Below are 24636 nucleotides of genomic sequence, written 5' to 3'. Positions count from 1 at the left end.
AAATCTGTTGTTCTCTAATTTGTTAAATGTTTATGGAACGTTAGACTACTTTTTTTTGTGACTTAACTCAATTTTGACGTTTCTTTTATTCTTATATTTTTTGGTATGTGCCTTTACTTATTTACGTTATATATGCTACACATATATTTTAATGCATTGTGGTTCCTAAAAACATATTTTGGTGAATGGATTAATTTAATTTAAATTTATACCACCTCACAATATTTTAATTTTGACATGAAATTTGGTGGATGCGCCGGGTAAATGATAAATTCCTATTCAACTGTGGCATGCATAGTATGTAATTATCAACTAATTTTAGATCAAAATATCACCACATTTTGATGTAGTGGATTGTGAATGTAGATACAATCGGACACAATAAAATAAATAGAACATGATTGATATTGGTCGTGTCGACGCTAATTTATGGTTGGAATAGTAGTGGTTTCAAAAATGATTAATTCGTTTTGTTTCTACGATGCATATTGTATTTATAATTTGAGTATTGTCTTGAGTAAAAACTGAAAATGTATTGGTGTCAGGAACACACGCAAAGGTAAAAATGTAAAGTTATGTTTTGTTAAGTAATATGCGACATTTACTGTTTAAAACTACTTACTAATTGGATTTAATACGCAAAAAACATTTACATTATAATAAATCAAGTAAAGGAAATAAAAAAAGTTGAAGTAGGTTAATTGATCGTGAAAATGCATAGCGGCGCCTTATCGGAGTTCATCGACCTTTGTCCACGTGCGTCAGCTTTTTACAGTACAACCACATAATATCCAACTTTCAGCATATAATTTTGAGACCCAAAGTTGTGTTTTGCGGTTAAATCAACAACGAACTTTCCTAAACCAGCAACTTTAATTAGACCCGCCACAATCGGTTAATAAGTGGAACTTAATTACATGAACAATAAAACTGTATCGAAATTAAGCTTTCGCAAATCCTTTGGCTTTTGAAGGGAATAGTCTGTATCGATCCGGCGATTCTTGGAAGGAGGGATATCATGCTGTTGCTCTACATCTGTGGCGCCCTCTCATTGCTACAACAACGTGACCGTCGTGACAACAAAAGGATATGACGTGAATCTCATCTACCGGTTAAACATCACAGAACTTGTTTAAATTATTTGACAGTTTCTGTTGTTTTGTGTTTGGTTTGGTGTCTGTAAACTAATGATGTTTCCCTTTTCCACCTGCATGTGTTTTCGACAAAATCAAATTTGGACTGTTATTCCACAGCAATTTGAAGATACTGCTAATAAGGTTTGTTTATTTTTATGTAGAATTGCAAAACTTGTAAACAAACAGCATATTTATAAAGGCACTATCTTTTTCCTACTTGTATTTAGTTTTTACCACACTACCTGTTGACACAGTATATACTGCAGTGTAGTTAACAGCAGTAGAAGCAGTAGTGGATAGAATAATAGTAAAAATTAGTTTTAAGGCATTTTTAGGGTACAGTCGTGTGAAAGAATTGATTTTTTACTTAGTAGGTATCGCTTAGGTGTCTGATTGGTTGGTAAAATATTTATTATTTTAAAGAAAATAGTTTTAAACCTTAGCATTAATTATTATAATTATCTCTTATATGTAACAATTCTAACAAACTTTTACAAATCACACAAATATTACATATTTTTCAAGATAAAAACTTCCAAGTCTAGAAACTTTTGTACAAAAATTAAAGTTACAAAGAAATCCAACGGGGAAAAGTTATGTGAGTTTGTAAATGAATGAGATATTTTATAGCTGCCAACGCCAACGCGGCTAGTAGGTTAATTGCTGGAATTATTGCTCACAGATAATTTCTTTGTTCTTCTCAAATTTGAGAATATAAAAACATGTAATTTATAATGTTTACCATGTTTTTTGACATCACACTATTTGCATTTTTGCTTACTAGTCCATTGATTTGTGATTTTTTGTTAACGAATAGTACTTAAAATCAGTAGTAAAAAACAAAAACAAAGTTGTTAAACTAAACTATGTATGTTTTAAATGTTAAATACACTTACTTGGAAATATTTGACAGTAATATAAAACAATTTAGAAAAAATGCTATTTATTTTTGCGAAACTTGTGAATAAAGTAAAAACTAACTTTTTTTATTCTTGCATAATGCTTTGCCAATAAGAAATGACGAGAAGCAAGCTCTTTAATGGTATATTATTTGAAAATATTTTTAGAGCAATGATTTTTATTGTTCATAAACATATTTTTGTAGATATTATTTACCTATTATATTAATTATTTCTTATTAATAAAAGTAATGTCAACAAGTACCTATAACTAAGTATAAAATACTAATACATACATTATTGTCATTGACTTAAACCAACATTAGGTATATTAGATAGTTCCTCTATGATCAAGAGAGCGAAGTTATGAAGAATTACTTAAAAAGTATGGAATATTAAAAAAACGCCTCTCATAGTACCTACTGATTTTTGTTTAAAAACATATTACATTTATATTGAAATATAGAACGTAGCATTCGATGTGCTTGTGTAAGAAACACGGCTTTACTGCATTAAAAATGAAATATGCTATAAAAGCTGTTTAACAGCAAAGTTATTTCTCTACAACTTTCGCTTTACATTTTTTAGTAATTTTAACCATTCCCTCTGATTTATATGAACCCAATGAAGGAAAAATTTTATATTACATACTTACAGGGTTTTTCACACAACTTTACGAGGCTTGCGCCTAATGTACGCACTCAAATATACAAATGACACAAAATACTAGATACAAAAAATACACATTTAATTATTTAATTTTTGGAAACCCCAGTAGCAAACTAATCACTGATTCAATAATAGTTATAAATTGCAGTTTTTCAGAAACAATTATCATTTGTTCTATAAAGAGACGAATATGATTTGACTTTATTTATCTTAATCACTAACTAATTAAAAACGTTGTAATTTTTGAAAGGGTGAACAAACTAGAGAAGATTATCCAATTTTTCCAAATTTGTAACCGAGTTCGTATTGGAATATGTATTATTGATTGCATTTTACAGGCGCCGGCCTCGTAAAATTATGTGAAACACCCTGTATTTTTATTTCTTATAAACAAAAATTTTCATTCAATCATTATTTAAAAATATAGTGTAAAAATGTAACATGTGGAAAGTGGAACGGGTCATTCTCCTGGGACAAAGAAATAGGGAACTTTTTTCTGCGCAAAAGATTATACATATCACTATCAGGTTTTGAAATTATGCTATTTACTTTTATGTTCTTCCTCCAGTGACTTGAGCAACAAAGACGGTGATTGTGGTGTTTGCATTAGAGATTAAGATATATCCAATCGCGGTTCTTTAAGGAAAGAACAAGGGAAATCTCGCTAATCTAGTCTTTTGAAAGTTAGGCACGTTCATTAATTCCGTGTTTGAATGTTATTTTTCCTTTAATAATTTATTATGTTTGTTTTACAACGCTTGTATTTTGGCGCGAGTTCCTGGCATGTTTGCTCAAGTTGAATCTGCATTTGAGTAAATACAACTGTGTGTCACACGTTTGATTTTATTACCTATGCACTTTTTTATTGTTCGTGTAATATTGCTAAAGAATTGATGGATATTTTTTAAATAAAATGGTAATTAACGTTTGTCGCTTTAGCGTCATTGTTATCAACGCACGCAAAGTCAAGTGGATAATTTAATTTCAAATTTCTACATAGACACTTTACACATTCTTTCTATGTTAATACTGAAATAGTTTTTTAAAATGTATTTTATAAAAGAAAATATTGACATAACTAGTCGATTTTTTTAGTGCATGCAATAAAAACAGGGTAATGGCTTCGGTTTAGTTTAAGAACAATGAACTTTTTTATATTATATTTGTTTTGACGTTTTTAGAGTAAAGTTTACCGACGTGGATGATCTTATTTTTCACATGTTATAACACGAAAATGTGATCGCTAAAAAAGCAAATTTTAAATAGAAATATTTACTATTTAAAACTTCTTACATTCCTTAGATAAATCTGAGTAAAACTGCAGGATGACGTTATTTAAAATTCTAGTCTTTTGGAAGTCACCAGCAGGAAGTGTAAGGTGTTTTAAACGAAGTGGGAATGAAACACATTGACGTCATAATCCAGGGGCGCTGTACTGCTAGGGGAGTGAAGGTTATTTAGATGCACATATTTAATTAGGTCACTGACATTGTTTTACTCTTTATAAGTATATGAATTGGCAATTGGTTGATGTATTGCTTTATACAAATGAAAAATATGCTTTCCGCGTAAAAAATAGTAAAACTGATAAATGCGATACAACAAAATAATGCAAAAGTACAATAATTTTATCAGAGTTGAACACGGGTGTGACTTCCTTCGGACCAAATCATTTTCTCCGCGTTCTACTTTTTATTTTCAAGAATTTATTCATGCATGTTTTAACGTCTCTATCTAATAAATAATAAATCACAAAATTGTCTTGCTCGTTAATCAATAAAAAATTATTATTAATTTTGCATACCTATCTATTTAAAGAATTGTATTTACTCAACGAAAGTTAATTGTGCAAATTAGAAAATGACCAAATGGTTGCTCTTCTCTTGATTTGTTTTTTATTTTTACTTTTATAATACCTATATTTTACAGTATTTTATTTAGATATGTTTTTTACATTATAATTAAAGTCCAGCGTAAAATTCAATTTTGTAATAAAGAAGAATAAAGAAGAAACTAAGAAAAACCTGTATCCTATGTTGTAAAAAATTATGAAAATAAGGCTAAGGAAATAATTTAATAGAAAGTGAATACGACAAAACCGAATAGATAGTCTGATGTTTCATCACTACTTCTTAAAAACCCGTGAAAATCGTGAAAATACAACGTGTTCTCATAAATTAAAGAGTACATTAATTTTAACCAGTGACAGATCTCCTCAAGAACGACAAAATTGTTATGTACCATTTTTGTGAAATCGATATTTTTTGACAATTTTGATTATTTGTTTCAACCGAATAACAAATCAACTTCATTTTGCTTATGTTTATGTTTAGTTTAGTTTTATCGGCGATGTCTGCGATGCTCGTTCATCATAGGCGAGTACGAGATTTAACAAAAAAACAATTTATAGTTTTAACTACTGCGTTTTCAAAAAAATGGTACATAAAAAATGTTGCATTTAACGAGTTCTGCACGTGGGTGAAATTAATGTATTTATTTCTGTGACGGTCTGTATATCAAACATAGAACAAAGCATTTTTATAAATGTTTAAAAATTTAGTCTTCTCTTTTAATACTAAAAATCTTAGCAAGTGTTAAAGCATGGACGTATGTAGGTATATTATTATTAAAATACTTGTATGTATTTAGTAATTAGTACTCGTTGAAACAAGAAGTATTATTTTACTTGTTGGTAACATTCTATCTTGTTAAAATTTAGATCAAGTAGGAATTCTTGTGATTTAAAGCGACGAAACCCTTACGCATCATTGCTTAGGATGACAGAAAATGTTACAAGAGAATTTACCAATCTGGATTTATTGATGTTTTCTTGTTGAAATACTGGATCCCCTTGACCTTTCGGTTAATATAAGTTCCGATTCGGCCAATTCAACCTCTACGATTTCGATAAGAATATAATTGGGTATTGGGACATCTTCACAGAAAATATTTTGCATTCGCATCATCAGTCTAGAGCTTTAAAGCACAATATTTTTTACAAATGATCTTAAATAAAAAAACATTTTAAAAATGACCGACTCCTATAAATATAAAATGTGGAAATGGGAGTGAAAAATGTATATTGAAATAAATTAATAGGTGTTGGTACTGGTATACATTTGCAATTGTTGTTGTATTCAAAAACTAAAAAGATGATGTGTTTTTTTTTATTTAACCATACGATACATTGTTAAAAAATCTGTATTGCCATCTGCATAAAACTTCAATGCAAAGTTGCAACCTACTTTGGTTGAAATAACATAATAATAGGTTCCAAAGAGTGTAACAATTGTGAAAGAGTTTTTCAGCGTATTTTGGCTTATTATTCGATAGGTATTTGACGTGCAAGCACTGAACTTTAGTCAGATGTTATTTGTAAATACAACTTGAATACTTGCTGTGAAATAAAAGCTCTTTTTCGATATTTGCTACTTTGACCGGCTTTTACAGACAGGATAACAGTAGGTGGGCTTTATCACTACCCCAGGTGAACTGATTTGTATGTAGGTTTAATACTAAATGACTAATTGAACATTTGAACAAACTGGAAACAATGATGAACATTTCTGTGAATATTTTGTATTCTTCAACACTTTTAATCAGTCAATGATGTTTGAATGCTGATTTATCATGTGTATTCACATTCAACCATATGTTATCCACATATTGATGAAATACATTTTAACATTTTTAGTAGTTGGTACTCTACAGTGTTATGAATATTTAAATATCCAGCGATCAAGATAATTTGTGATCGAGTCTTCTTTGCATCCGAGAACGTATGTCTGTTTTTGAACTAGCTGCACATGAAACGTCAAATAAAATGACAAGTCGAAAGGTAAAACGTCAAAATGGGCTGGAATTAGTCGCCCACGTATATACGAGTAAGACCTTTCTTTTTTGAAAATAAATTATAAATTTAGTTATTATAATCATCACCTTTTTGATGATGTTATTTACCTTTCGGCTTGTCATTTTACTTAACGTTTACAGACATATGTTTTCGGATCCAAGGATGACTCAATTACAAATTATCTTGATCGCTCAATATTATTTTAAATATAGATAATAAGTAAATAAATTCTATTAGGTATTCTTTTAAACAAAAATACATCACCGGCCCATTAGCTCAGTTGGTTAGAGCGTCGTGCTAATAACGCGAAGGTCGCGGGTTCGATCCCCTCATGGGCCAACTTTTTTCCTTCGTTAAACACATTTGAATTAATGAACTAATAATTTGTTTAAAATATATTTATTGTCATTATTATTTTTCGTTTGACAGAACCAAGATGACTGTGGATCGATCTGTTTATTTATTGTCTTGCTAGCTATTTGCTTTGAGTATTGTGTTAAGGTTAGTTATAAATGGATATTGGAATTTTTTTATATTTTTTCCTTAATTAATATTATTTCTGTTGTCGCTACGCTTTTAAAGACCTGCTAGTGGATGGCAAATATTGACAAAAAGTTGCTTTGTGAAAGAGGATCATTTTTTGAGCTATTTACAAAGAGCGGATAAAATTTTCCATTGCGTTTTAATTAAAAAAGTCGAACTATACAATTTGAAAAGAAATTGTTGACCTGTGAACTTTATCTTGTTAGGTTGACACAGCTATATAGACAAGATTTAATTAACTCTACTATATTTTAATCATTTTTTCAATTCTGTAAATCTGTTTGTACCCTAACTTTGAAAGGCTTTTAACTGCCAGTCTTTGTTATTATCTTTCCGTTAGCAATAAATTTTAAAATTGTTAATCTGTGTTTTTAAATGATATTTTCCAGGAAAATTTAAATAACTTGAGAACTTTAGTCGAAAACATTTTGAAATCCTTAAGAATATGCCAGGCTCTTATGTTGAAAACCCTCCTTTTGTAATATAAAAGTCATCATTTCATCATATCAAAGTCGAAAATAATAAGCAACGAAATACAACAAGACTTGAGATAAATATAATTTTATTCGGATAAAAGTTTGAGATAAAACCTGTGTTTGAGTAGAAAGGACACAATATACGTTTGTTTCATGTATTTTCTTTTAAAACAAAGAAAACAATATTATTTCGCCAGATATTATTTTTGTCAACAAATAATAATTACGAGTTCTGCGGCAAAATAGAGCAAATATGAGTCGAAATCTTTTGTTCTATCTAGCTGCAGTACAAGCTGTTGCATTTTTCATTTACCACTGTTGGAAACTCGTAAACTGTAAAAGAATAAAAAATCATCTGGATTAAAAAATGCTTTTAACGGAATTTGGATCTGGTCGATGATTCAAATTCTCTACATTGTTTTCCGAATTTTTACAAAAAGTATAAGATATACATTCTATTCATTAATAATGAAATAAGAAGTTTTAGGTCATCTCAAAACAAGTGTCAAGCGAGTTACAATAAATTATTGTTGCTGTACTTATTTTTAAATCCGAATTTTTAAAAGATTGATTGGCCAAGTTTTGTAAACATTGTACGATTTCATAAACAAGTGATACGGTGCCAAGTGATGTTACGAATTTAGGGTTTAATAATGCGAGGTTTTGCAAATAGAAGTTTTGAATTGCCAATTTGTCATCACATAACATTCTACTCTAATCTGTGTAATACCAATGCACCTCCATTAATTTTCAAATATTATGCACTAAATTAACGACAAACATTTGTTACTGATGCATTTAGTTCCTATTAAATCAAATGTAAAAATAGAGAATCGCTTCATTCTACACCTGGCATTTATTAACTGGTTAAGCAATTTTCGTTTAATATCATTTTTTGTCATTTAATTTTCAAGTTTCTTATTCTCCAAACTTACAAGTTAATAAAAATTAATTTGACACTAGATTTGTTGTGTTTTCTCTAGTCCTTTTCTTCACAAAGTGGAAGTATAATTCTAAATAATGATCCAGAAAGCAGAAATATTATTCCCATTTGTCTTATGTGTCAATTAGAAAAACTTCCTAAATTAAGCTCTAAAAGTGAAACCGACGTTGTTTGATGTTAATTAGTTACTTACCTTGTATTACATTTTATAAAAATGTTCATGTTTTCTTTAAAATATTTATTTCCGAAAGGTAAATCGCTTTATTGTCAGCCAATTTTCTTTATTACGACATTTATATTACTAAACGTACACTTAGATCTCCATAAAACCGAATGACATTTTGAAGACCTGTTTTGAATAGACTGATGCTTTAATTTATTTTAAAGCGTAGTTAGAGAACGCTCCTAGAAGATTACAACTCTTGAATAATTTTATTTACATAAAATTTAATAGGACTTTATCTAAAGTTGCAAACTATAATTAAAACCAGACTAACTTTAACCTAAGTTAGAGCCTGAAATGTTTAAGTAATGTAGGGAAATTTACACGTTACGAATAAGATGGAATGGAATCACGTTACTGCGACGAAATTAAAATTGCGCAGATATTTAAAATAAACATTAATATTTCTTCCGAGTCGAAATACGGTACCTGCAATAAAAATAAAAATTAAATGAATGCTTTTACCTTTTACCGTTGTGGATGCTCGCGTTATTTCTCATTTACGAACGCCAAGGAAGATTTAATATAATGAAAAATATATTTTCAGAAGTGAATCTCTTCGTCTTTTTGTTATTTTTTAAAACAGAAAGCTAAGATGAAATGTTTTATTTTAACTAATTAATTTTGGTATGTACATACCTTTTTTAAGTCCGGTAAAGCGGTACAAATTATCGAAATTGCGTAACTGAGATACAGGAATGGTTCGATTTAGGCTAGTCAAGTGCTCTAGCGCTCTATTGCTTTGTTGACACAATTACATAAATTGTGTGGTATGTTGGCCTAAAGTTCGCATTTTCATTAGAGACTACCTCAGTGGAATATTTACCAAGTTTAGTAAATTGTTTAAATTTATTTGCTTTTCAATGGCAAGATATTTCATAGTGAAAAGTGTGTTCTGTTCCAATAACAGTTCCCAAACAATGCGGAATTAGTCTCTTTCATAATTAACAACGTTCATTTGCAATTCAGATTTGCACGCTAATACTGCACTATTTATTGTGGCTTGCTCTAGGTATATTGAATTCCTTATAAAGGATAATGGAAGTTCTCTTTTTGCACAGTGTGAATAATAATTAAGTCTACCGAAAAGCATCTTTTTTAATAAAGAGTAGATACAAGATACAAAAATGAGATTGAAATCAAAAACTAATTTTCGGTTTTTTAGCCTGAAAAATAGTAATGCAGTTTTAATAAATTTCTGAAATGTCCCAGATTGCAAGGATTATTATTTATTACAGGAAAAATATAACTAATGTATTTACTTAGGATTTTGAGTTTTTGGCAACAACACAATCATAAAATAAGCTTTTGTCAGTGGTTTCCCTCGTTCTCAGCTTTTTGTTATAGGCCAGTGGTCGCTGACGTCAACACAGTCACGTATAATTATCTCGACACATTCTATTTATCAATTTTAATAAAATAAAAGGTAATTTATAGCCTATTATCCGAACAAAAACAATAGGCGTTATCAAAAAATTCTATATAATTATTATTCAGTAGAGGAGGCAAATAGGACGAGTGCGATTGTAAATCATTGTACCGTAATTTCACTCACAAAAACCGTTATTAGTTATTGTGTTAATTAACAATATTATTGAAAATAATGATACAGCAAAAATAAATGTTTTTTGAGGTTATTAATGTCAGCAACTCAGCTATTAATAGTGCTTATAAACATTATAATTAACTAAAATCTACTTATTTTCTACTAAAATTACTCTAAAAATGTTTTAATTAATGAGACAGATTTACCTCAAAGCAATGTTTCTAATTTAATAAATTAGCCTGAAATATTGGTTTTACTAATTTTTATTTAAATGAATGGGGATTTAGATACCATAAATTAAAACTAATTGCTTATAAATGTCGTATTTATAATTCACTTTCTTTTGTAATGTTCCTAGAACAAAGCCTTGAGGTGGGTACATACAAAGACCTTATAATAGTCTACGTCATACAAATTTTAGCTGTTGACAAGAAGAAAAAGCTTTGCTCTTCATGTGTTCTGTAAAGCTAATTAAATTCTAACACACCGACATATTGCTATACCCATTTAATATTTTAGAATAGAAGCAGTGTTCGCATAAGCCACACTGCGGACATTAAAGATAATTAACAACTTGAATAGATATAACTTGACAAATCGTTCCATTACAGAAAATCAATAACTTGATTTATGCAACACTAACGGTTAATTAGATCGGTATTAGGATTGTGTGGTCAAGACTTTGTATAAACATTCATCCCACCTTGTATTTGTAATACAGGTTGAAAGTGTTCAAAATCTCGCAGATCAAACAGCTTCATTCGTTTTATCTTTGCGTTAGTTTACCTTGAGCTTTTAACACATTTTCCGTAATCAAGGGTAATCACTAATCACATTACGGCAAACCTTAAGTTTTTTGCATTTTTTTCAGTTGGGTAAATTAGAAAAATTATGTAAATAGAATGACTGGTATATAGGAATGCTTCCCAAATCTATTCTTTTTTCAAATTATGTCATATATTTGTTTTCCAATATTTATTTGCAACACCTGCTGCGCTTTATAATAGTGTTGACGCGTTTGCTGGTATTATACGATTATTTTTATCGTCTTATCGTAAATGGGGATAGTTTTAAATATGAAGTCACATTTCAGTCACATTTTTATAAAACAATATAATAATGCACAGGTAGCAGACTATTTCCAACCAAGAAGAAGTATTAAAACTTTCTATGAACGCTTTTTGATGCTATATAATGTAAAAACAAAAAACAGTATTCAAGGTAATGTTTTGGCAAATCAAGCTTATTATTTTGTTTTCTGTAGTTTGCCAATTCTCAACACTTTGAGAAAAAAAATGCTTAGTTTGATTAATATTTATGAATCACCCTGTATATTAATTTTAATTATTTTAGTAAAATATTTTTGAATAAAAAGAGAATAGTATTTATAATTAAAAATAAAAGATAATTGAAAATTAACAAAAATTTAATTTTTTTTTGGCTTTTAATTGCTTTCCACTAAATGCATCAGCTGCAGGATGTTTTTGGTCAATATATATTTGTAAATAAAATACTTTAAACATAAAGCGCACGTAATTAATCTAAATAAAATTTATAGGTATATAAGAAAAAGGAAATGTATAAAATGTGTTTTCATAGGTTTTTTTGTACATAGTTATTTGAGTCACTTTAAAATAAATGAAACTGCTGGAAAGCTAAGATTGTTATAAAATTTAAATTTAGCGTCATAGTTGGCGGTGATATGAGTGTGTTGTGAACGAACCACAATTTTTAATACGCCCGGCGAGGTGTTAAATGTCAGATTAATAACTTTCAATAGATGGTTTGTTAACAATCAAACATTTATGGATAGCTTTGATGCCAAATTAAAAAAAACACATTAAAAAAGAATAAAAAAACAGCTTTGTTTTTAATATCTATTGCTTCATTGTGTGGTAAATATCTTTTAAGAGTTTTATGACAGTTTAAATGAAGAAATGTATCAGCGCTCAAATCGACTTCTTTTGTATTTTGGAGTGAAACTTGAACACAACAAGCCGGAGATAAGCAAAAACACTTACCTTTATGACATTTTGTAAAGCTACAGCTAATACAAAAACTATAGACACTGCTTTAAAAAAATGATCAAGAATAATAAGTCTTCAAAGTTATTCTCTTTGCTAGCTTCAAAAAGTAAGTCTAATTAAAGATTTTAGTTGATATCAGGCAAAATATAGAAACAACCAATTAATTCTAAATATTGTTCACAATTGAAAAAGTGCATTTTAAAATTTAGTCAAATCTGAAAAAATATGAAAGAACGGAAAAGCTGTTAAAAATTCATTCAATAACAAATTTTTGTAAAGGCATAAATAAACTTGTTTGTCGTTGGCAGAACTGTTGAATATTTTCACAAATAAATCGAGTTATTAAAAATCCTTTTATTAATTAACGTCGGGTGCAATTCATATTTTAAATTTTAACGGTACTTCGAATGAAGTATATGAATTCTATACAGAATTGGTCTAATGTATTTTTAACAATACAAAATAGAGTTTTGTTAAAGAAAAAATTAAAAGTCGGGGTATCACCTATCTCTATCCGAAGGATTTTCTACAATATTCAAATAAATAAATCATACAGAGGCTTCTATATGTGGGCTTTATTAGAGTATTAAAAAAATCAAATGTTTACGTAGATTTTCAAAAATATAAAACCAGCAACAAAAAAATTGGAGTTTTCTATTTTTAAGTATGTACGTCGCTGTCTACTTAAAACGTTTGGAACGGTTAAGAAGGTCATTACAAATCATATTTTCTGCTTAGTGCAACTGTCTTAATAGAGCATAACCATATTTCTACATCGGATATATTTTAAAAAATTTAAAATTTATTTTCTTGTCATATAGAATATACAAACAAAACTTTTGCAAACATTTATTTAGTATTCATGCCTCTAGATAATGTAGAAACATTAGCAACAATTTTTTTGTATGTAAATTTTACGACATATATAGAGTATCCGGAAAAAGTGTTGAAAGATTTTGGAGGGTGATTCTTTAGGATAAAATAAGAAAAACAAGTTCCTATGGACCTATGTCCGGAAATGCTTCCTAAGAGAACAAGAGCAATAACTCTACTTTATATAAATTACTCACTGCGTGGATTGCTTTTCAGAAAGTCTGTGCACAGTTTAAGATAACCTCGTTATATTCGAAAACAAAAATAAAGCAAGAAATGAATCTAAATCTGTCAAAAAAAAAATTCAAAAACTTCTTCCAAAGCAAAATTTTATGCCTTAACTAAATTGACTCCAGTGCCTCCGCCCTTTTAATTGAGGTACTCAATTTTTGATATCACTAATATATTTAGCGTCACAAAATTACTTTAGATGCACACTATTGTAAATTTATGTTCGCGGTTACTGCAATAATGAAAAAAAAAGACCTTTTCCTCTACATCTTCAGGCTCTAGCTCCCTCAGGAAGTAACAAGTGATTAAGATAATTTGTAATCGAGTCATCTTTGGATCCGAAAACGTATGTCTGAAAATGTCAAGTAAAATGACAAGTTGAAAGGTAAAATGGCATGACCAAAAAGATGATAATTATAATAACTACATTTTCAAAAAAGAACGGTCCTACTCGTATTATTATACGTCGGCGACAAATTCTAGCCCATTTTGCCGTTTTACTTTACGACTTGACATTTTATTTGATGTTTCCCCCTGAAGTTTCTTATTTTGAAACCATTACGAATCCATTCCCCGGAGACCTGTATAGTTGATTCGAATTTGACAAAACTTTAGTCATGTAGAGCAGAAAATCGGTAAAATTGGTAATAATAAAAAATTCTTAATTGTAGAAATGAGCATGGAAGGAACTTTTTTATTAAATGAAAGTTTGTTTAGCTAGCAAATTAACTAATCAATAGTACAGCAAACAAATTACTTAAATTGCCTTCAATCAAATGTACTCGGCAAACTGTAGCCGTATTCGAGATTCGAGGACAGTGTTTGGTTTGTGCTTTGATTCAATTTCGTGATTTAAACGTGAAGTTTATTAAAAGAGGTCTGAATAGTTAATAGATTTTCCCTAAAACTGATCGCTAATTTTCCGATATTATCCGTTTGACCAAGACCCGTTTGCTTGAAGATGACTAATTAAGAAATTCGCTATGGCAACGAGTCGAGAGGTTATGGTAGTGGAGGAATCATGCCACACCTCCCGGAGCGGCGAGCCAGGCAGGTATAGCTGGCTGGCTGGCTGTAGCAAAGTAATCCAGCAGCGGCCCGGAGCTCTTCGTTCCTGAGGGCAAACACCCTGGATCAATACCCCGGACTCCCCGAACCGGCCGCGCTCCCTAACAACGCTATTAAATGATTCGAATTGCCGCCACGCATTCCTCTTTCTCTTGTCTTCTGTCACAACAGAACTTTAGACTTCCGACTATCATCCATCACTATGAACTATGGGCTATAAAAATGTTAATTTGTTTCTGATACGGATTGCACGAGGTTTGACTTGGAAAAATGGTGGATGCGCCAGGCCATTTTCTGACCTCGAACGTATATGTTAACGGTAAATCGGAAAGTTTTATAAGCTGACATAAAATTTTTTTAAATATGTTATACAGTAGAGAATTGTATATGGTAGGTAAAAAATAAAGTTTCAAGACTTACATAGGACTTTTATTACAAGCCAACTCAGATGTTAATATACCTACTCAAAATAAGATGTTTTGGTGAAGAGATTTTAAACCGAGTCATAATATCATATGAGTCATAGAGCAGCATTCCACCACTATCTTGTGTTAATGATACACAGTGTTAGAAAAATAAAGATAAACTTAGTACTTGCCCAGTTTTTAATTATAAGAAAAGTTCAAAAACAATCGTTGCTACAGTTTGAGCAACATTTAAATTATGAAAGCGTTAGGCAAATATTGTGGTTTTAATAAAAAATATCAAATATTGGTAAAGTACGTAGAAATGTTACACTACAAAATTTTTGAAAAGTTGAGGTAACTACGACCTTTTGCTGTCCTAGTTTTTTATGAATTCGATAGTACTATCTTAGTGAAACTCTCTTTTTTTATTTACATTTCATCTTTAAAAATTTGTAAGCTAAAGATTAGCATATATTTTATACAAAGTGTTTCAAAATGATTTTCAGCTACAATTTTTTTACATATAAATACTATATACAGGATGTCCGGAAAGTCGCACACTTCCGTGACACTGTATCATCGGGCGATGCCCTAAACAGCAAGAAAAATGTTTCGAAGTTATGAGAGTTTAAATTCTGCACTTTGACTCTATTTCTGTTGGAGAAATAATTTTCCAAATTTTTTTGCTACAGGCTATTAAAAGAGGGAACAAGGAATCTGTATCCAAAATTGTAGCTCTGTTTAGTGTTATTTGTGGCTTTTATTGGCAAATTTTTTGTACCTTCACTAAATAATTATAAAAATCATCATCAGTATCATTAAATAGACATAAAAATTTGTCAAACATCAAAAAATATATGTCAAAATTTTTTGACATATAGATTTATTTACAGTTTTTCAGTACTCAGGGGGACTACCCACTCCCTTTTAAGGAGGTGCGCGAATTTTCGGACGTCCTGTATTTGTGCTCCTCTACTCTTTTTGAACCAAATAGTTCTGTGAACAGACAGCTGTCAATTGAAATAAATTTACATTTCAGGTTAATTAAATTCAATATTTTTTAAAGCGGCATTTTATATTTTACATGGAAACTCCATAAGGGACTCGATGAAAATCATTTTCAAAGACGTTGTTTAATTTGAAACTTATTTCTCAATTAGTGTACTTGTATTTTAGAATGGAATTTTTTATCTGGAGTCAAACACAAATGTTAAAATATTATTTAATTAGAAAGACTGGATTTACAAAAGTAAGAAATCATCATCACTTCCAAATTCCAACAAAGTTTTTTAAGTTGGACAAGAATATAGATTTTTACAAAATTGTACGTAAGAGATCGGTGAAACGAAGCAGTCTAATAACGAGGTAAATGAAAATGTCAATATGTAATTTAATTTGGGCCAATGCGTAAAAATTGTTACTTGTTTAAGTAACAGGTTGTTTAAGTTGAAAAACAAATTTTTGTTATACTTAATGCTTTTTTTAAAATAAGAGAATTTTTGGTTAGTTTGTTCGAACCCTTTTTTACAATAGTAAAGTTAGTAACTTTTAGGACATTCTTATTTATTTCTTTTTGTTTAACCAGTGTAGCAAGATAGCGATGTTTTTTGAGTTTGAATACAGTTGATCCCATGTTTTTAGGACAGCCTGCATATTGTGATTGTGATTAAAAATTAAATTATTGTTTACAAATTTTATTTTTTATTGTAAATTATCTCAAATAAATGAAGTTGAAATTTTAAGCAAATTCAAAGATAATGACTACATTTAATATTGAGAAATGAAAAGGTTGAGTTGAGATACCAAATGAATAAGTGCTATTTTTAAACCCTGGTAAAAATGCACAGTAATGTCACGATCGTTAAATTTTTGTTCAAAGTGTTACCACTGACATGTTTAGATTAATTTAAAAAATGCAAAATTATTAAAAAAGTAAAAAACAAGTTATACAAACAATTTTTTTTATTTGGTTACAATCAGATGGACATTTATTATTCTTTTACGTAATCTGTAAGATATTTTTAAAAGCTAACTTTGTTTTGATCTCATTACTCTTTTCAAATGTGGGACATAATATCAATTATTAATTTAATTTAGAACGCAGTTTACAGTTTACAAAGTTTAAATTTGTTGCATTTAATCCTGAAATAATAAGTGTTTGCATATCGTTGCGACAAACGTGATGGAGATAAAACAAAACGCTAAAGTTTATTTATTATTGTCTAAACAACATAAACTTTAGAGACATTTGTGTAAAGTGTCAAATAATAAAAGAGAACTTTTGCCAACTGCTGTTATCCAGCACGAAACCTCCTAATTTTATGAAGAAAGTTCATATTTCAGTAAATCATTTCAAAATTTATTCATTTGATGACACGCTTAAATGTGTAAATTGTTTGCATTCATGCGATTTAATAATTGTTAGTGTTAGAAATATGAATGGATCTTGTTCCAAAACTAAGTTTTTAATATTTAATTAGTAAATTAATGAAATTAAATAGGCCGAATATGAAATTTTATAAAAAGGTTGGTTGTATTTTCTTGGCGTTTTACATATGTTCAAAGCCTGTCAAGGTCGAAAAACACGTCTAATTAAATTTCCGTTCTCATTTATCAAACATTTATTGCTTACAGAAAATATCTTGTGAAAAACCGCTTGTCAAAGGTGTTGAATGTAAATCTGGAGTAAAATATTCAGTTGGCTAAAATCACGAAATTTAAATTTTATCCCAATATTTTATACCGATATCTTTCTCAAACTCCATTCTTGACTGTATAATTTAAACACTTATTTTTTATTCAAAAGATTCACGTTCTTTATCCAAAAGCTATCTATGTGCTGCATCATTTATTCAAAGAAAATGAAATAAAAATTAACAATCGGTAAACATCTTCAAACATTTAGCTCATTTAATTCCACCTCTTGTTTATTTTAATTCTGATACTGAGATATAAATTACACGGAAGCAAGCTAGCGATCGTTAATAATTTCAGCGAACTACCGATCGTAATTATTTTATAGAAAACATCAACATCGGATAGAATAATTGAATAAACATTATCGACGTGCCAAGGATACCTCAACAAACTTGACATACGTTGGAACTATTTCCGATTAATTAGCGTTAAGACAGTCTTCTTCAATTAAATCCGTAATTAGGTCTTGTAGGTTCCGGTTTTTGCACTTACTTCCTCTTCCACAGGTGTTGAAAATAACTAAATTTATAACTACGCAATGAATTTTCTTGTCGCATACTTTAACGTGAGAAAATAGTTGCATTTCTCAGCAAAGCAGCATGAAATCAGCAACAAATTTGTTAACATTGAAAGATAGATTAACATCTTGCAGTGTTTACAAATGCTCAACGTTGGTCCAAGTGTGCATAAATGTTGGAACAGCCAGCCAATGTTTACTATGAAGCACGAAGACGGTTTCAAGCAAATCGAACACATATGTTTTACCAAATAAAATGTCTTGTCACAATAATCGGTTATTTAATTAGTTTTTGAATTCTGTTGGAATAAATAACATTTATCTCTATTCGAAATGTAAAGAATTTTGTTATGCTTTGATGCAGATTCCTGTTCTTTCATTTCATAATTGCAAAGTAATTTATCATTTTCAGAAATAAGACAGTATTTAGAATCTTGACAATTTGATGCAAAGCATTCGTTTTATTGAGATTAGAGACTTTCAAGCTTTTCAAGAAAGTAAAACACATTCGTGTTGCAGTTGTTGCTCTCGAATTAATGCAGTTTCTGGTGTGAGTTTCAGTTGTGTCGATAGTATTCGAGGCAAGTGTAGTGTATGTCCAATAGTTTTCTTGAAGAAAAATTATGTCATTTCTTTTGTGACAGCTACACGAGAGAACTGGGAAATACTATAAGTTCGTATACAACTTCTTAATCATTGGAGTTTTTGTTTCGTGTTTCTGCGTAATTGATAGTTTTCAGAACGACAAATAACTTTTGCATCTAAGTAAATCTACGAGTAAATAGAATCATGGAAAAATATTTTGAATAGTTACGAGTTTCTTGAGAACTCTGATCTGTAATATAATAAGGTGAAAGATTGGTTTACCTAGATATATTTATTTTTCAATAAAATCTTCTCTAGCAGTTTCTTATTTACTTGAATTTATAAAAGGATGTGGAAAATTCAGGTAGATGGATGAAAAATTCTATTAAGCTAATCCAGCTTCATTTCTCTAATCTAATCTGTTTGGGGAAAATGAAATAACTGCGAAATATAAATACACCGATTCTATTAAAAAAATTACTGCAGATCAAAAATTAATTTTATTTAGATATTCGTAGTGTAATTCTTCTTAAATCACAGTTAAAAAAAATATATTTGGTGGCAAGTTTAAAAATTCATAAATCTTGCAGAACTCAAAAACAACTCTGTGTATGTGTATCCAATTCAGGCGCAACTATTGACGTAGTTGCAGTGCTCTGCAGGCTTAGTTGTACAATCTGTGTATGAGTATTATTAATATAATAACTAAATATTATTATTCAAAATTGGTTTGATTAACAATAACAAAAAAAAGTATTATTACAAGAAACTTAATTGAGTCATGTTTTGAATTTATACCAGTCAGGAAAATAATTGTGACACGTAACATATGCATTCAAGCAATTTTAAAGTTGGCGTGATAATCTACAGTTAGTGATTTTCACTCAACTATGACAAAAAATAAATTCCAATTATACACGCATGGTATTGTTCTTTTGCGATTTGTAAAGTGCCTCAATACAAAATACAACTCTAAAAAGTTACGTAATTTTGTACTCTAGGAAACTTTGTTTTTCAGAGTTTGTGAAGTATGTTCAAACATTGGTAAAACCAAGCAAAGTCGGTGATTATTTAAGTAAATAAAGCAACAAGAGTTGATTTGCAAAGTTAATTTTTTTTTTGCTTATGCTAAATTATATAGAGATATTACAGCTGAAGTAGCTGAAGATCAAAATTCCGTTTAATTTTTCAAACTGTGAATTTTTTTTAATAAAGTCATTAAAATTAAAAATTTTACTAATTATTTCCCTTAAAATTTTATTTAGAAAGAAATTAAAATAATATTCAATAAACGTCGATGTTATTCTTAAACAATGGATGAAAAACAGTTTGAATGAATACTAGGTATTATTAAGTCTTATGTAATTTACAAAACAATACAGGTAATTAGAGCGGCTTTAAACACATTTTTCGAGTTAAAAGAGCCCAGCATATCGTTGCAACAAATATTTGCGTTTAGTAAAAATGAATTTGTGTTAGGAGTGTTTCCAGAACAGGTGGTTTAGTAATTTAGTTCAACATAATTTTAACCTCAACTCCATAAAGATTATCTACCATTTTATTTCTTATTTATTTTTCCGAGGGAAGTCCTGATCTTCCATGTGGGAGTTTTTACAAGATTGGGTTGGAAATAAAATCCTCTCCTTACACCTTTCCATTGAGCGCCATGTACCTTATTTTTTATTCAAGTGGTTTTAAATCGGATTACGGAAAGGTCAGCATTTGGAAACTATCTCGAATATTTATTAAATGGAGATGTAGATGTGTTACAAACAATTTAAGTAAACGTGTGTAAAACGTAAATTTATTTTTGCATTTTTGGAGGTTGTTAAAATGCATGGCAGATTATTATTATTATTGATTGATATTTGAACGTGTATGATTCATGAGTTTATGAGAAGATCTGCTGTTGTAATTTAACTTTAGAAGGTCAGTATTATTATCCGAGTATTTTATTGGTTGCTAAATGAAATGTAGGCTTTATTTATGAATCTGCGTACCTGAAAATGGCTTTGCTACAATTCAATTTTCAAAGTTTAGAGTTTTTTTTTTACTGTACCTTCGAGATTAATGTCTAAAACGAAAATTTTGTTCTGTAATAACCTCGGTAATACTTCTGTAATAAAAATGAGTTTCAGTTATTTTTTTAGACATAATAATTGCATATTCTTGTTTGGAAAGTGGTGGCGAGTAAGTTTTTGCAGTTTAATCTTGAGTCTACCAAATCTCGCAAATACGAAATATAGCTCTTTCTTAATTGGATAGACACAGTTGGTAACAGGTCGAACGTGTTAGAAAAAGTTGGGATGGCTTGTCGAAGCGTGCCAATTTCTCTACTTATCAACGGTGTTGAGTGGATGTCACTCTTGACTACGTCTAGCAAAATTACAGATTGATGTTCAATCTAATTATTGTTTGAAAAGTGCTATTGATACTCAAGTTTCATGAGGAAAAAGCAGATTTTTGGACGAAATAAATAAAGATGTGGAATGTAGAGTATTATTTTCCTCAAATCCGAGCCAGATAAAAGCTAAACTAAACCAAGTACGATTAAAATTATCTTGCCAAATGTCACTCCGATCAATAAATAATGTAAAACTAGATAAACTGAGCTGTGATCTGTGGGCTTCGAAGAAAAACTATTTAGAGTAATCTATTTCAGTTTCGTTCTCTTGAAATACACAATTTTGTCACTTTTTATTTATGTCATTGCAAAATAAAAATGATTCATACGGTAAAACGTTTTCTCCCTTTTATATAAAATGCAAAAGCAGCTTTTGAATGCCCAAAGCTTTACTTTAGGTGAAAAGTAAACAATGAAATAAGTGACGATAATCCTTTATTCAAAACACAGGAAGAATTTAATTAGGAATAATAACGTTTAAAAACTTTATGACCTAGGTACTAAATAGCTAATAAAAGTAATAAGTGACCAAAGATACATAAGTTCAGTTTAAATTCATTAATTTTAAGTTTAATTTTTACGATCCAGTAATATTAGAGTTAATAAAGAAAAAAAAAAATTAAATGAAAATTGCAAAGAAGAAACTAAATGCATAATTGCCTTTATAGCAAACGTCAGAAAAATGACCCTTTCATGTCAAATGAGTTTTACCTTTTAGGAGTAAAAACTCTATTTTTTCGCCCAAGCGTTTTTACTTTTACCATTTACCAATGTTGTCTCTTTCACTGCTTCAGCATTTTCCGGGGAGGTAGGAATGCATGTACATTGTAGATTATCAACATTCGACATTTTGTCTTACAAACTACACTATAGTTTTTCACTAGTTAAATAATAAACTCTTTCGAAAATCTCAACAAAAATTCCGAAACTGACGCGTGACGTTTGTTGAGTTCATTGCAAAGAGTCCTGAGAGTCCTAATTATTGTGTTGCTCTTTACTCTCGATCTGAATCATTTGCAGATAAAATAGTACATAATAATGAGTTTGTGTGGCTCTCACTGCGTACAAAATAAACGTTCAGTTTCGCCACTTTTACACAATATACTATTATTATATTTTTTGTACATCCAAGTACATATTTTCTGTGCACACAGTCTCCAGTGACAGTTGCTAGAGAGAAATAACTGTTTCTAATTACACACAATCTTCAATAAACGAGTATTAGAACTAGACGCTACAAACAAATTTGGCCCCAAACTGACTCTTGCAGATCGACTATGTGACTTTCAATATTTTTTATGATTCCTAACATAGAATATTTCAAAAATCATCACTACCACCTGCAGAAGTTGAACTTGTGATTCCTAACAGCCGATGGTCGTTATCGTAACGGCCGGCGTCTGTTTATTTGCCTCTTCAAGTAACGGCCGCGGCCGGCGTTTGATATAGACAGCATTTTATTTGCCTTTTTTATTCGGTTATAGTTAATAACGGCTTTGTTAATAATAATATCGCCCGTGTGGTGTAATAGCCAGAGACCGTTGTAATAACGGCCGGCGTTCGTTTTAACAGCTGCTCATTTGCGTTTTTAGTGCTGTTAAACTACAGACTGTTCCGTCTAAACCCCACTTTAGAAGTATTGGGAGTTGGAATAATTGTATTTATTTGAAAATTGCTACATAGCCATAAACTATTAAGTCCTCCTAAATAAAAATATTTTCAAGATGGCGGCACTTCCGGTTATACCGGAAGTCGGTCTCAACTTTCTTATTTTAAATGGAAAGGTATATTTTTTACTGCGTTTTTGGATTAATCGAGTTATTTTAAGAGAGTTTTCATCAGCTTTCCCTATACCTAAATTTAGCCGTTTTTGAAATATTTGGAGTTTTTCAAAAATTTTTGGATTTGCACCTTCCACTTTAAAAACCGTTAACTTTGCCATTTTTTAAGATTTTAAATTCGTTTTTTTGCCGTTTGAAAGAGAAAGCTTAGATCCTTTTTCTGGTGTTTTCAAATTTTGAAAAAAAACGTATCCCAAAATTTTAAGGTTACTTTTGTAATAATTCAAGTACTCATAACTCAATATTTTCAAATGAAATACCCCAATTTTTATTTAACTAAATAGAAGAGAATTTAATTGTGCATTGATCTGTATTAACATTCCCTATACCTAAATTTAATAATTTTCAGGTTATGGTTTTTTTTTAATACTACAGAAAATTTATTACTAGCCATACCCGTTTTCACATAGTTTGCTATGGAAATCAAAAATGTCAAAATTGTTTCTCAGTAAACGTCGACAGTGACTTATTATTTGCCAAATAGTGCCAAAATATGGAGAATCAAAGTTATGCAAACTTAATTATTATTGATAATTTCTACCATGCAATCATTATTTAAAGCTAACAAGTGAGAAAAATTTATTTTTGTTTAATGAACGATATCATAATTTTGTACACTCTCCATAAATACAAAATAAATTAATTAAATCTAAGTTTGAGTAGCTTTGACTCTCCATATTTTGGCACTATTTGTCAAATAATAAGTCATTGTCGACATTTATTGAGAAACAATTTTGACATTTTTTATTTCCATAGCAAACTATACGAAAACGAATGTGGCTAATAACAGATTTTCGGCAGTCTCAACAAAAAGTCACCATAACCTAAAAATTATTAAATTTAGGTATAGGGAATGTTAATACAGATCGATGCAGAATTAAATTCTCCTCCATTGAGTAAAATAAAAATTGGGGTATTTCATTTGAAAAAATTTAGTTATGGGCATTTGAATTATTACAAAAGTAACCTTAAAATTTTTTGGTTTGTTTTTTTTTTCAAAATTTGAAAACACCGAAAGAAAGATCTAAACATTCTCTTTCAAACGCCAAAAAAAACGAATTCAAAATTTTAAAAAATAGCAGAGTTACCGATTTTTAAAGTGGAAGGTGCATTTCCAAAAATTCTTGAAAAACTCCAAATATTTCAAAACTGGCTAAATTTAGTTTTAGGGAAAGCTGATGAAAACTCCCTTAAAATAACCCGGTTAATCCAAAAACGCAGTAAAAAATATACCTTTCTATTAAAAATAAGAAAGTTGTGACCGACTTCCGGTATAACCGGAAGTGCCGCCATCTTGAAAATATTTTCATTTCGGAGGACTTAATGGTTTATGGCTATGTACCAATTCTCAAATAAATACGATTATTCCAACGGCCAATAGTTCTAAAGTGGGATTTAGACGGAACACCCTGTATATTAACGTTATAGCTTTAGTATAGTATAATTGAGTTCAGGTAAAGTAGATGCGAAACTTTAATTCCCTTTGTGATTTCGACCAAAATTTATGCCTAAGCTCAATTAATTATCACTGATTCGAACAGTCAGTCCACGTAAATTTTTGTTTGCTTTATAATTTTTGCCTTTAAGTACACCTATCGTTAAAATGGTAGTTTTTTACAGTTTTACTGTGCATTATACTTGTTTTACGTCAAAGTAGGTATACATAAATGAAATTGTACTGTATATTCACGTTGTAGA

General features: G+C 29.7%; 1 protein-coding gene and 1 non-coding gene across 3 annotated transcripts in view; both read left to right on the top strand.

Annotated features, from left to right (window-relative positions):
• The first annotated feature begins 1109 nt into the window (after positions 1 to 1109).
• LOC123015009 (cAMP-specific 3',5'-cyclic phosphodiesterase 4A-like) overlaps positions 1110 to 24636 on the top strand; it is a 68769-nt gene continuing 45242 nt past the window's right edge. Inside the window, exon 1 of one of the 2 annotated variants that reach the window (XM_044414410.1) lies at positions 1110 to 1277. In XM_044414410.1, the coding sequence (XP_044270345.1) occupies positions 1188 to 1277 (90 nt within the window). In that variant the 5' untranslated portion in view covers positions 1110 to 1187. The remainder of the gene's footprint in view (positions 1278 to 24636) is intronic. The other variant, XM_044414411.1, reaches the window with a different exon arrangement.
• Positions 6823 to 6896, top strand: Trnai-aau. Its single transcript has one exon. It is a non-coding gene; the product is annotated as a tRNA-Ile (tRNA).

The sequence above is a fragment of the Tribolium madens genome, unplaced genomic scaffold (genome assembly GCF_015345945.1).
Source record: "Tribolium madens isolate multiple individuals breed KSU strain unplaced genomic scaffold, Tmad_KSU_1.1 Scaffold_97;HRSCAF=244;Tcas5.2_LG3a, whole genome shotgun sequence".
In the NCBI taxonomy this organism is placed as follows: domain Eukaryota; kingdom Metazoa; phylum Arthropoda; class Insecta; order Coleoptera; family Tenebrionidae; genus Tribolium; species Tribolium madens.
This window is presented reverse-complemented; position numbering and strand designations above follow the sequence as displayed.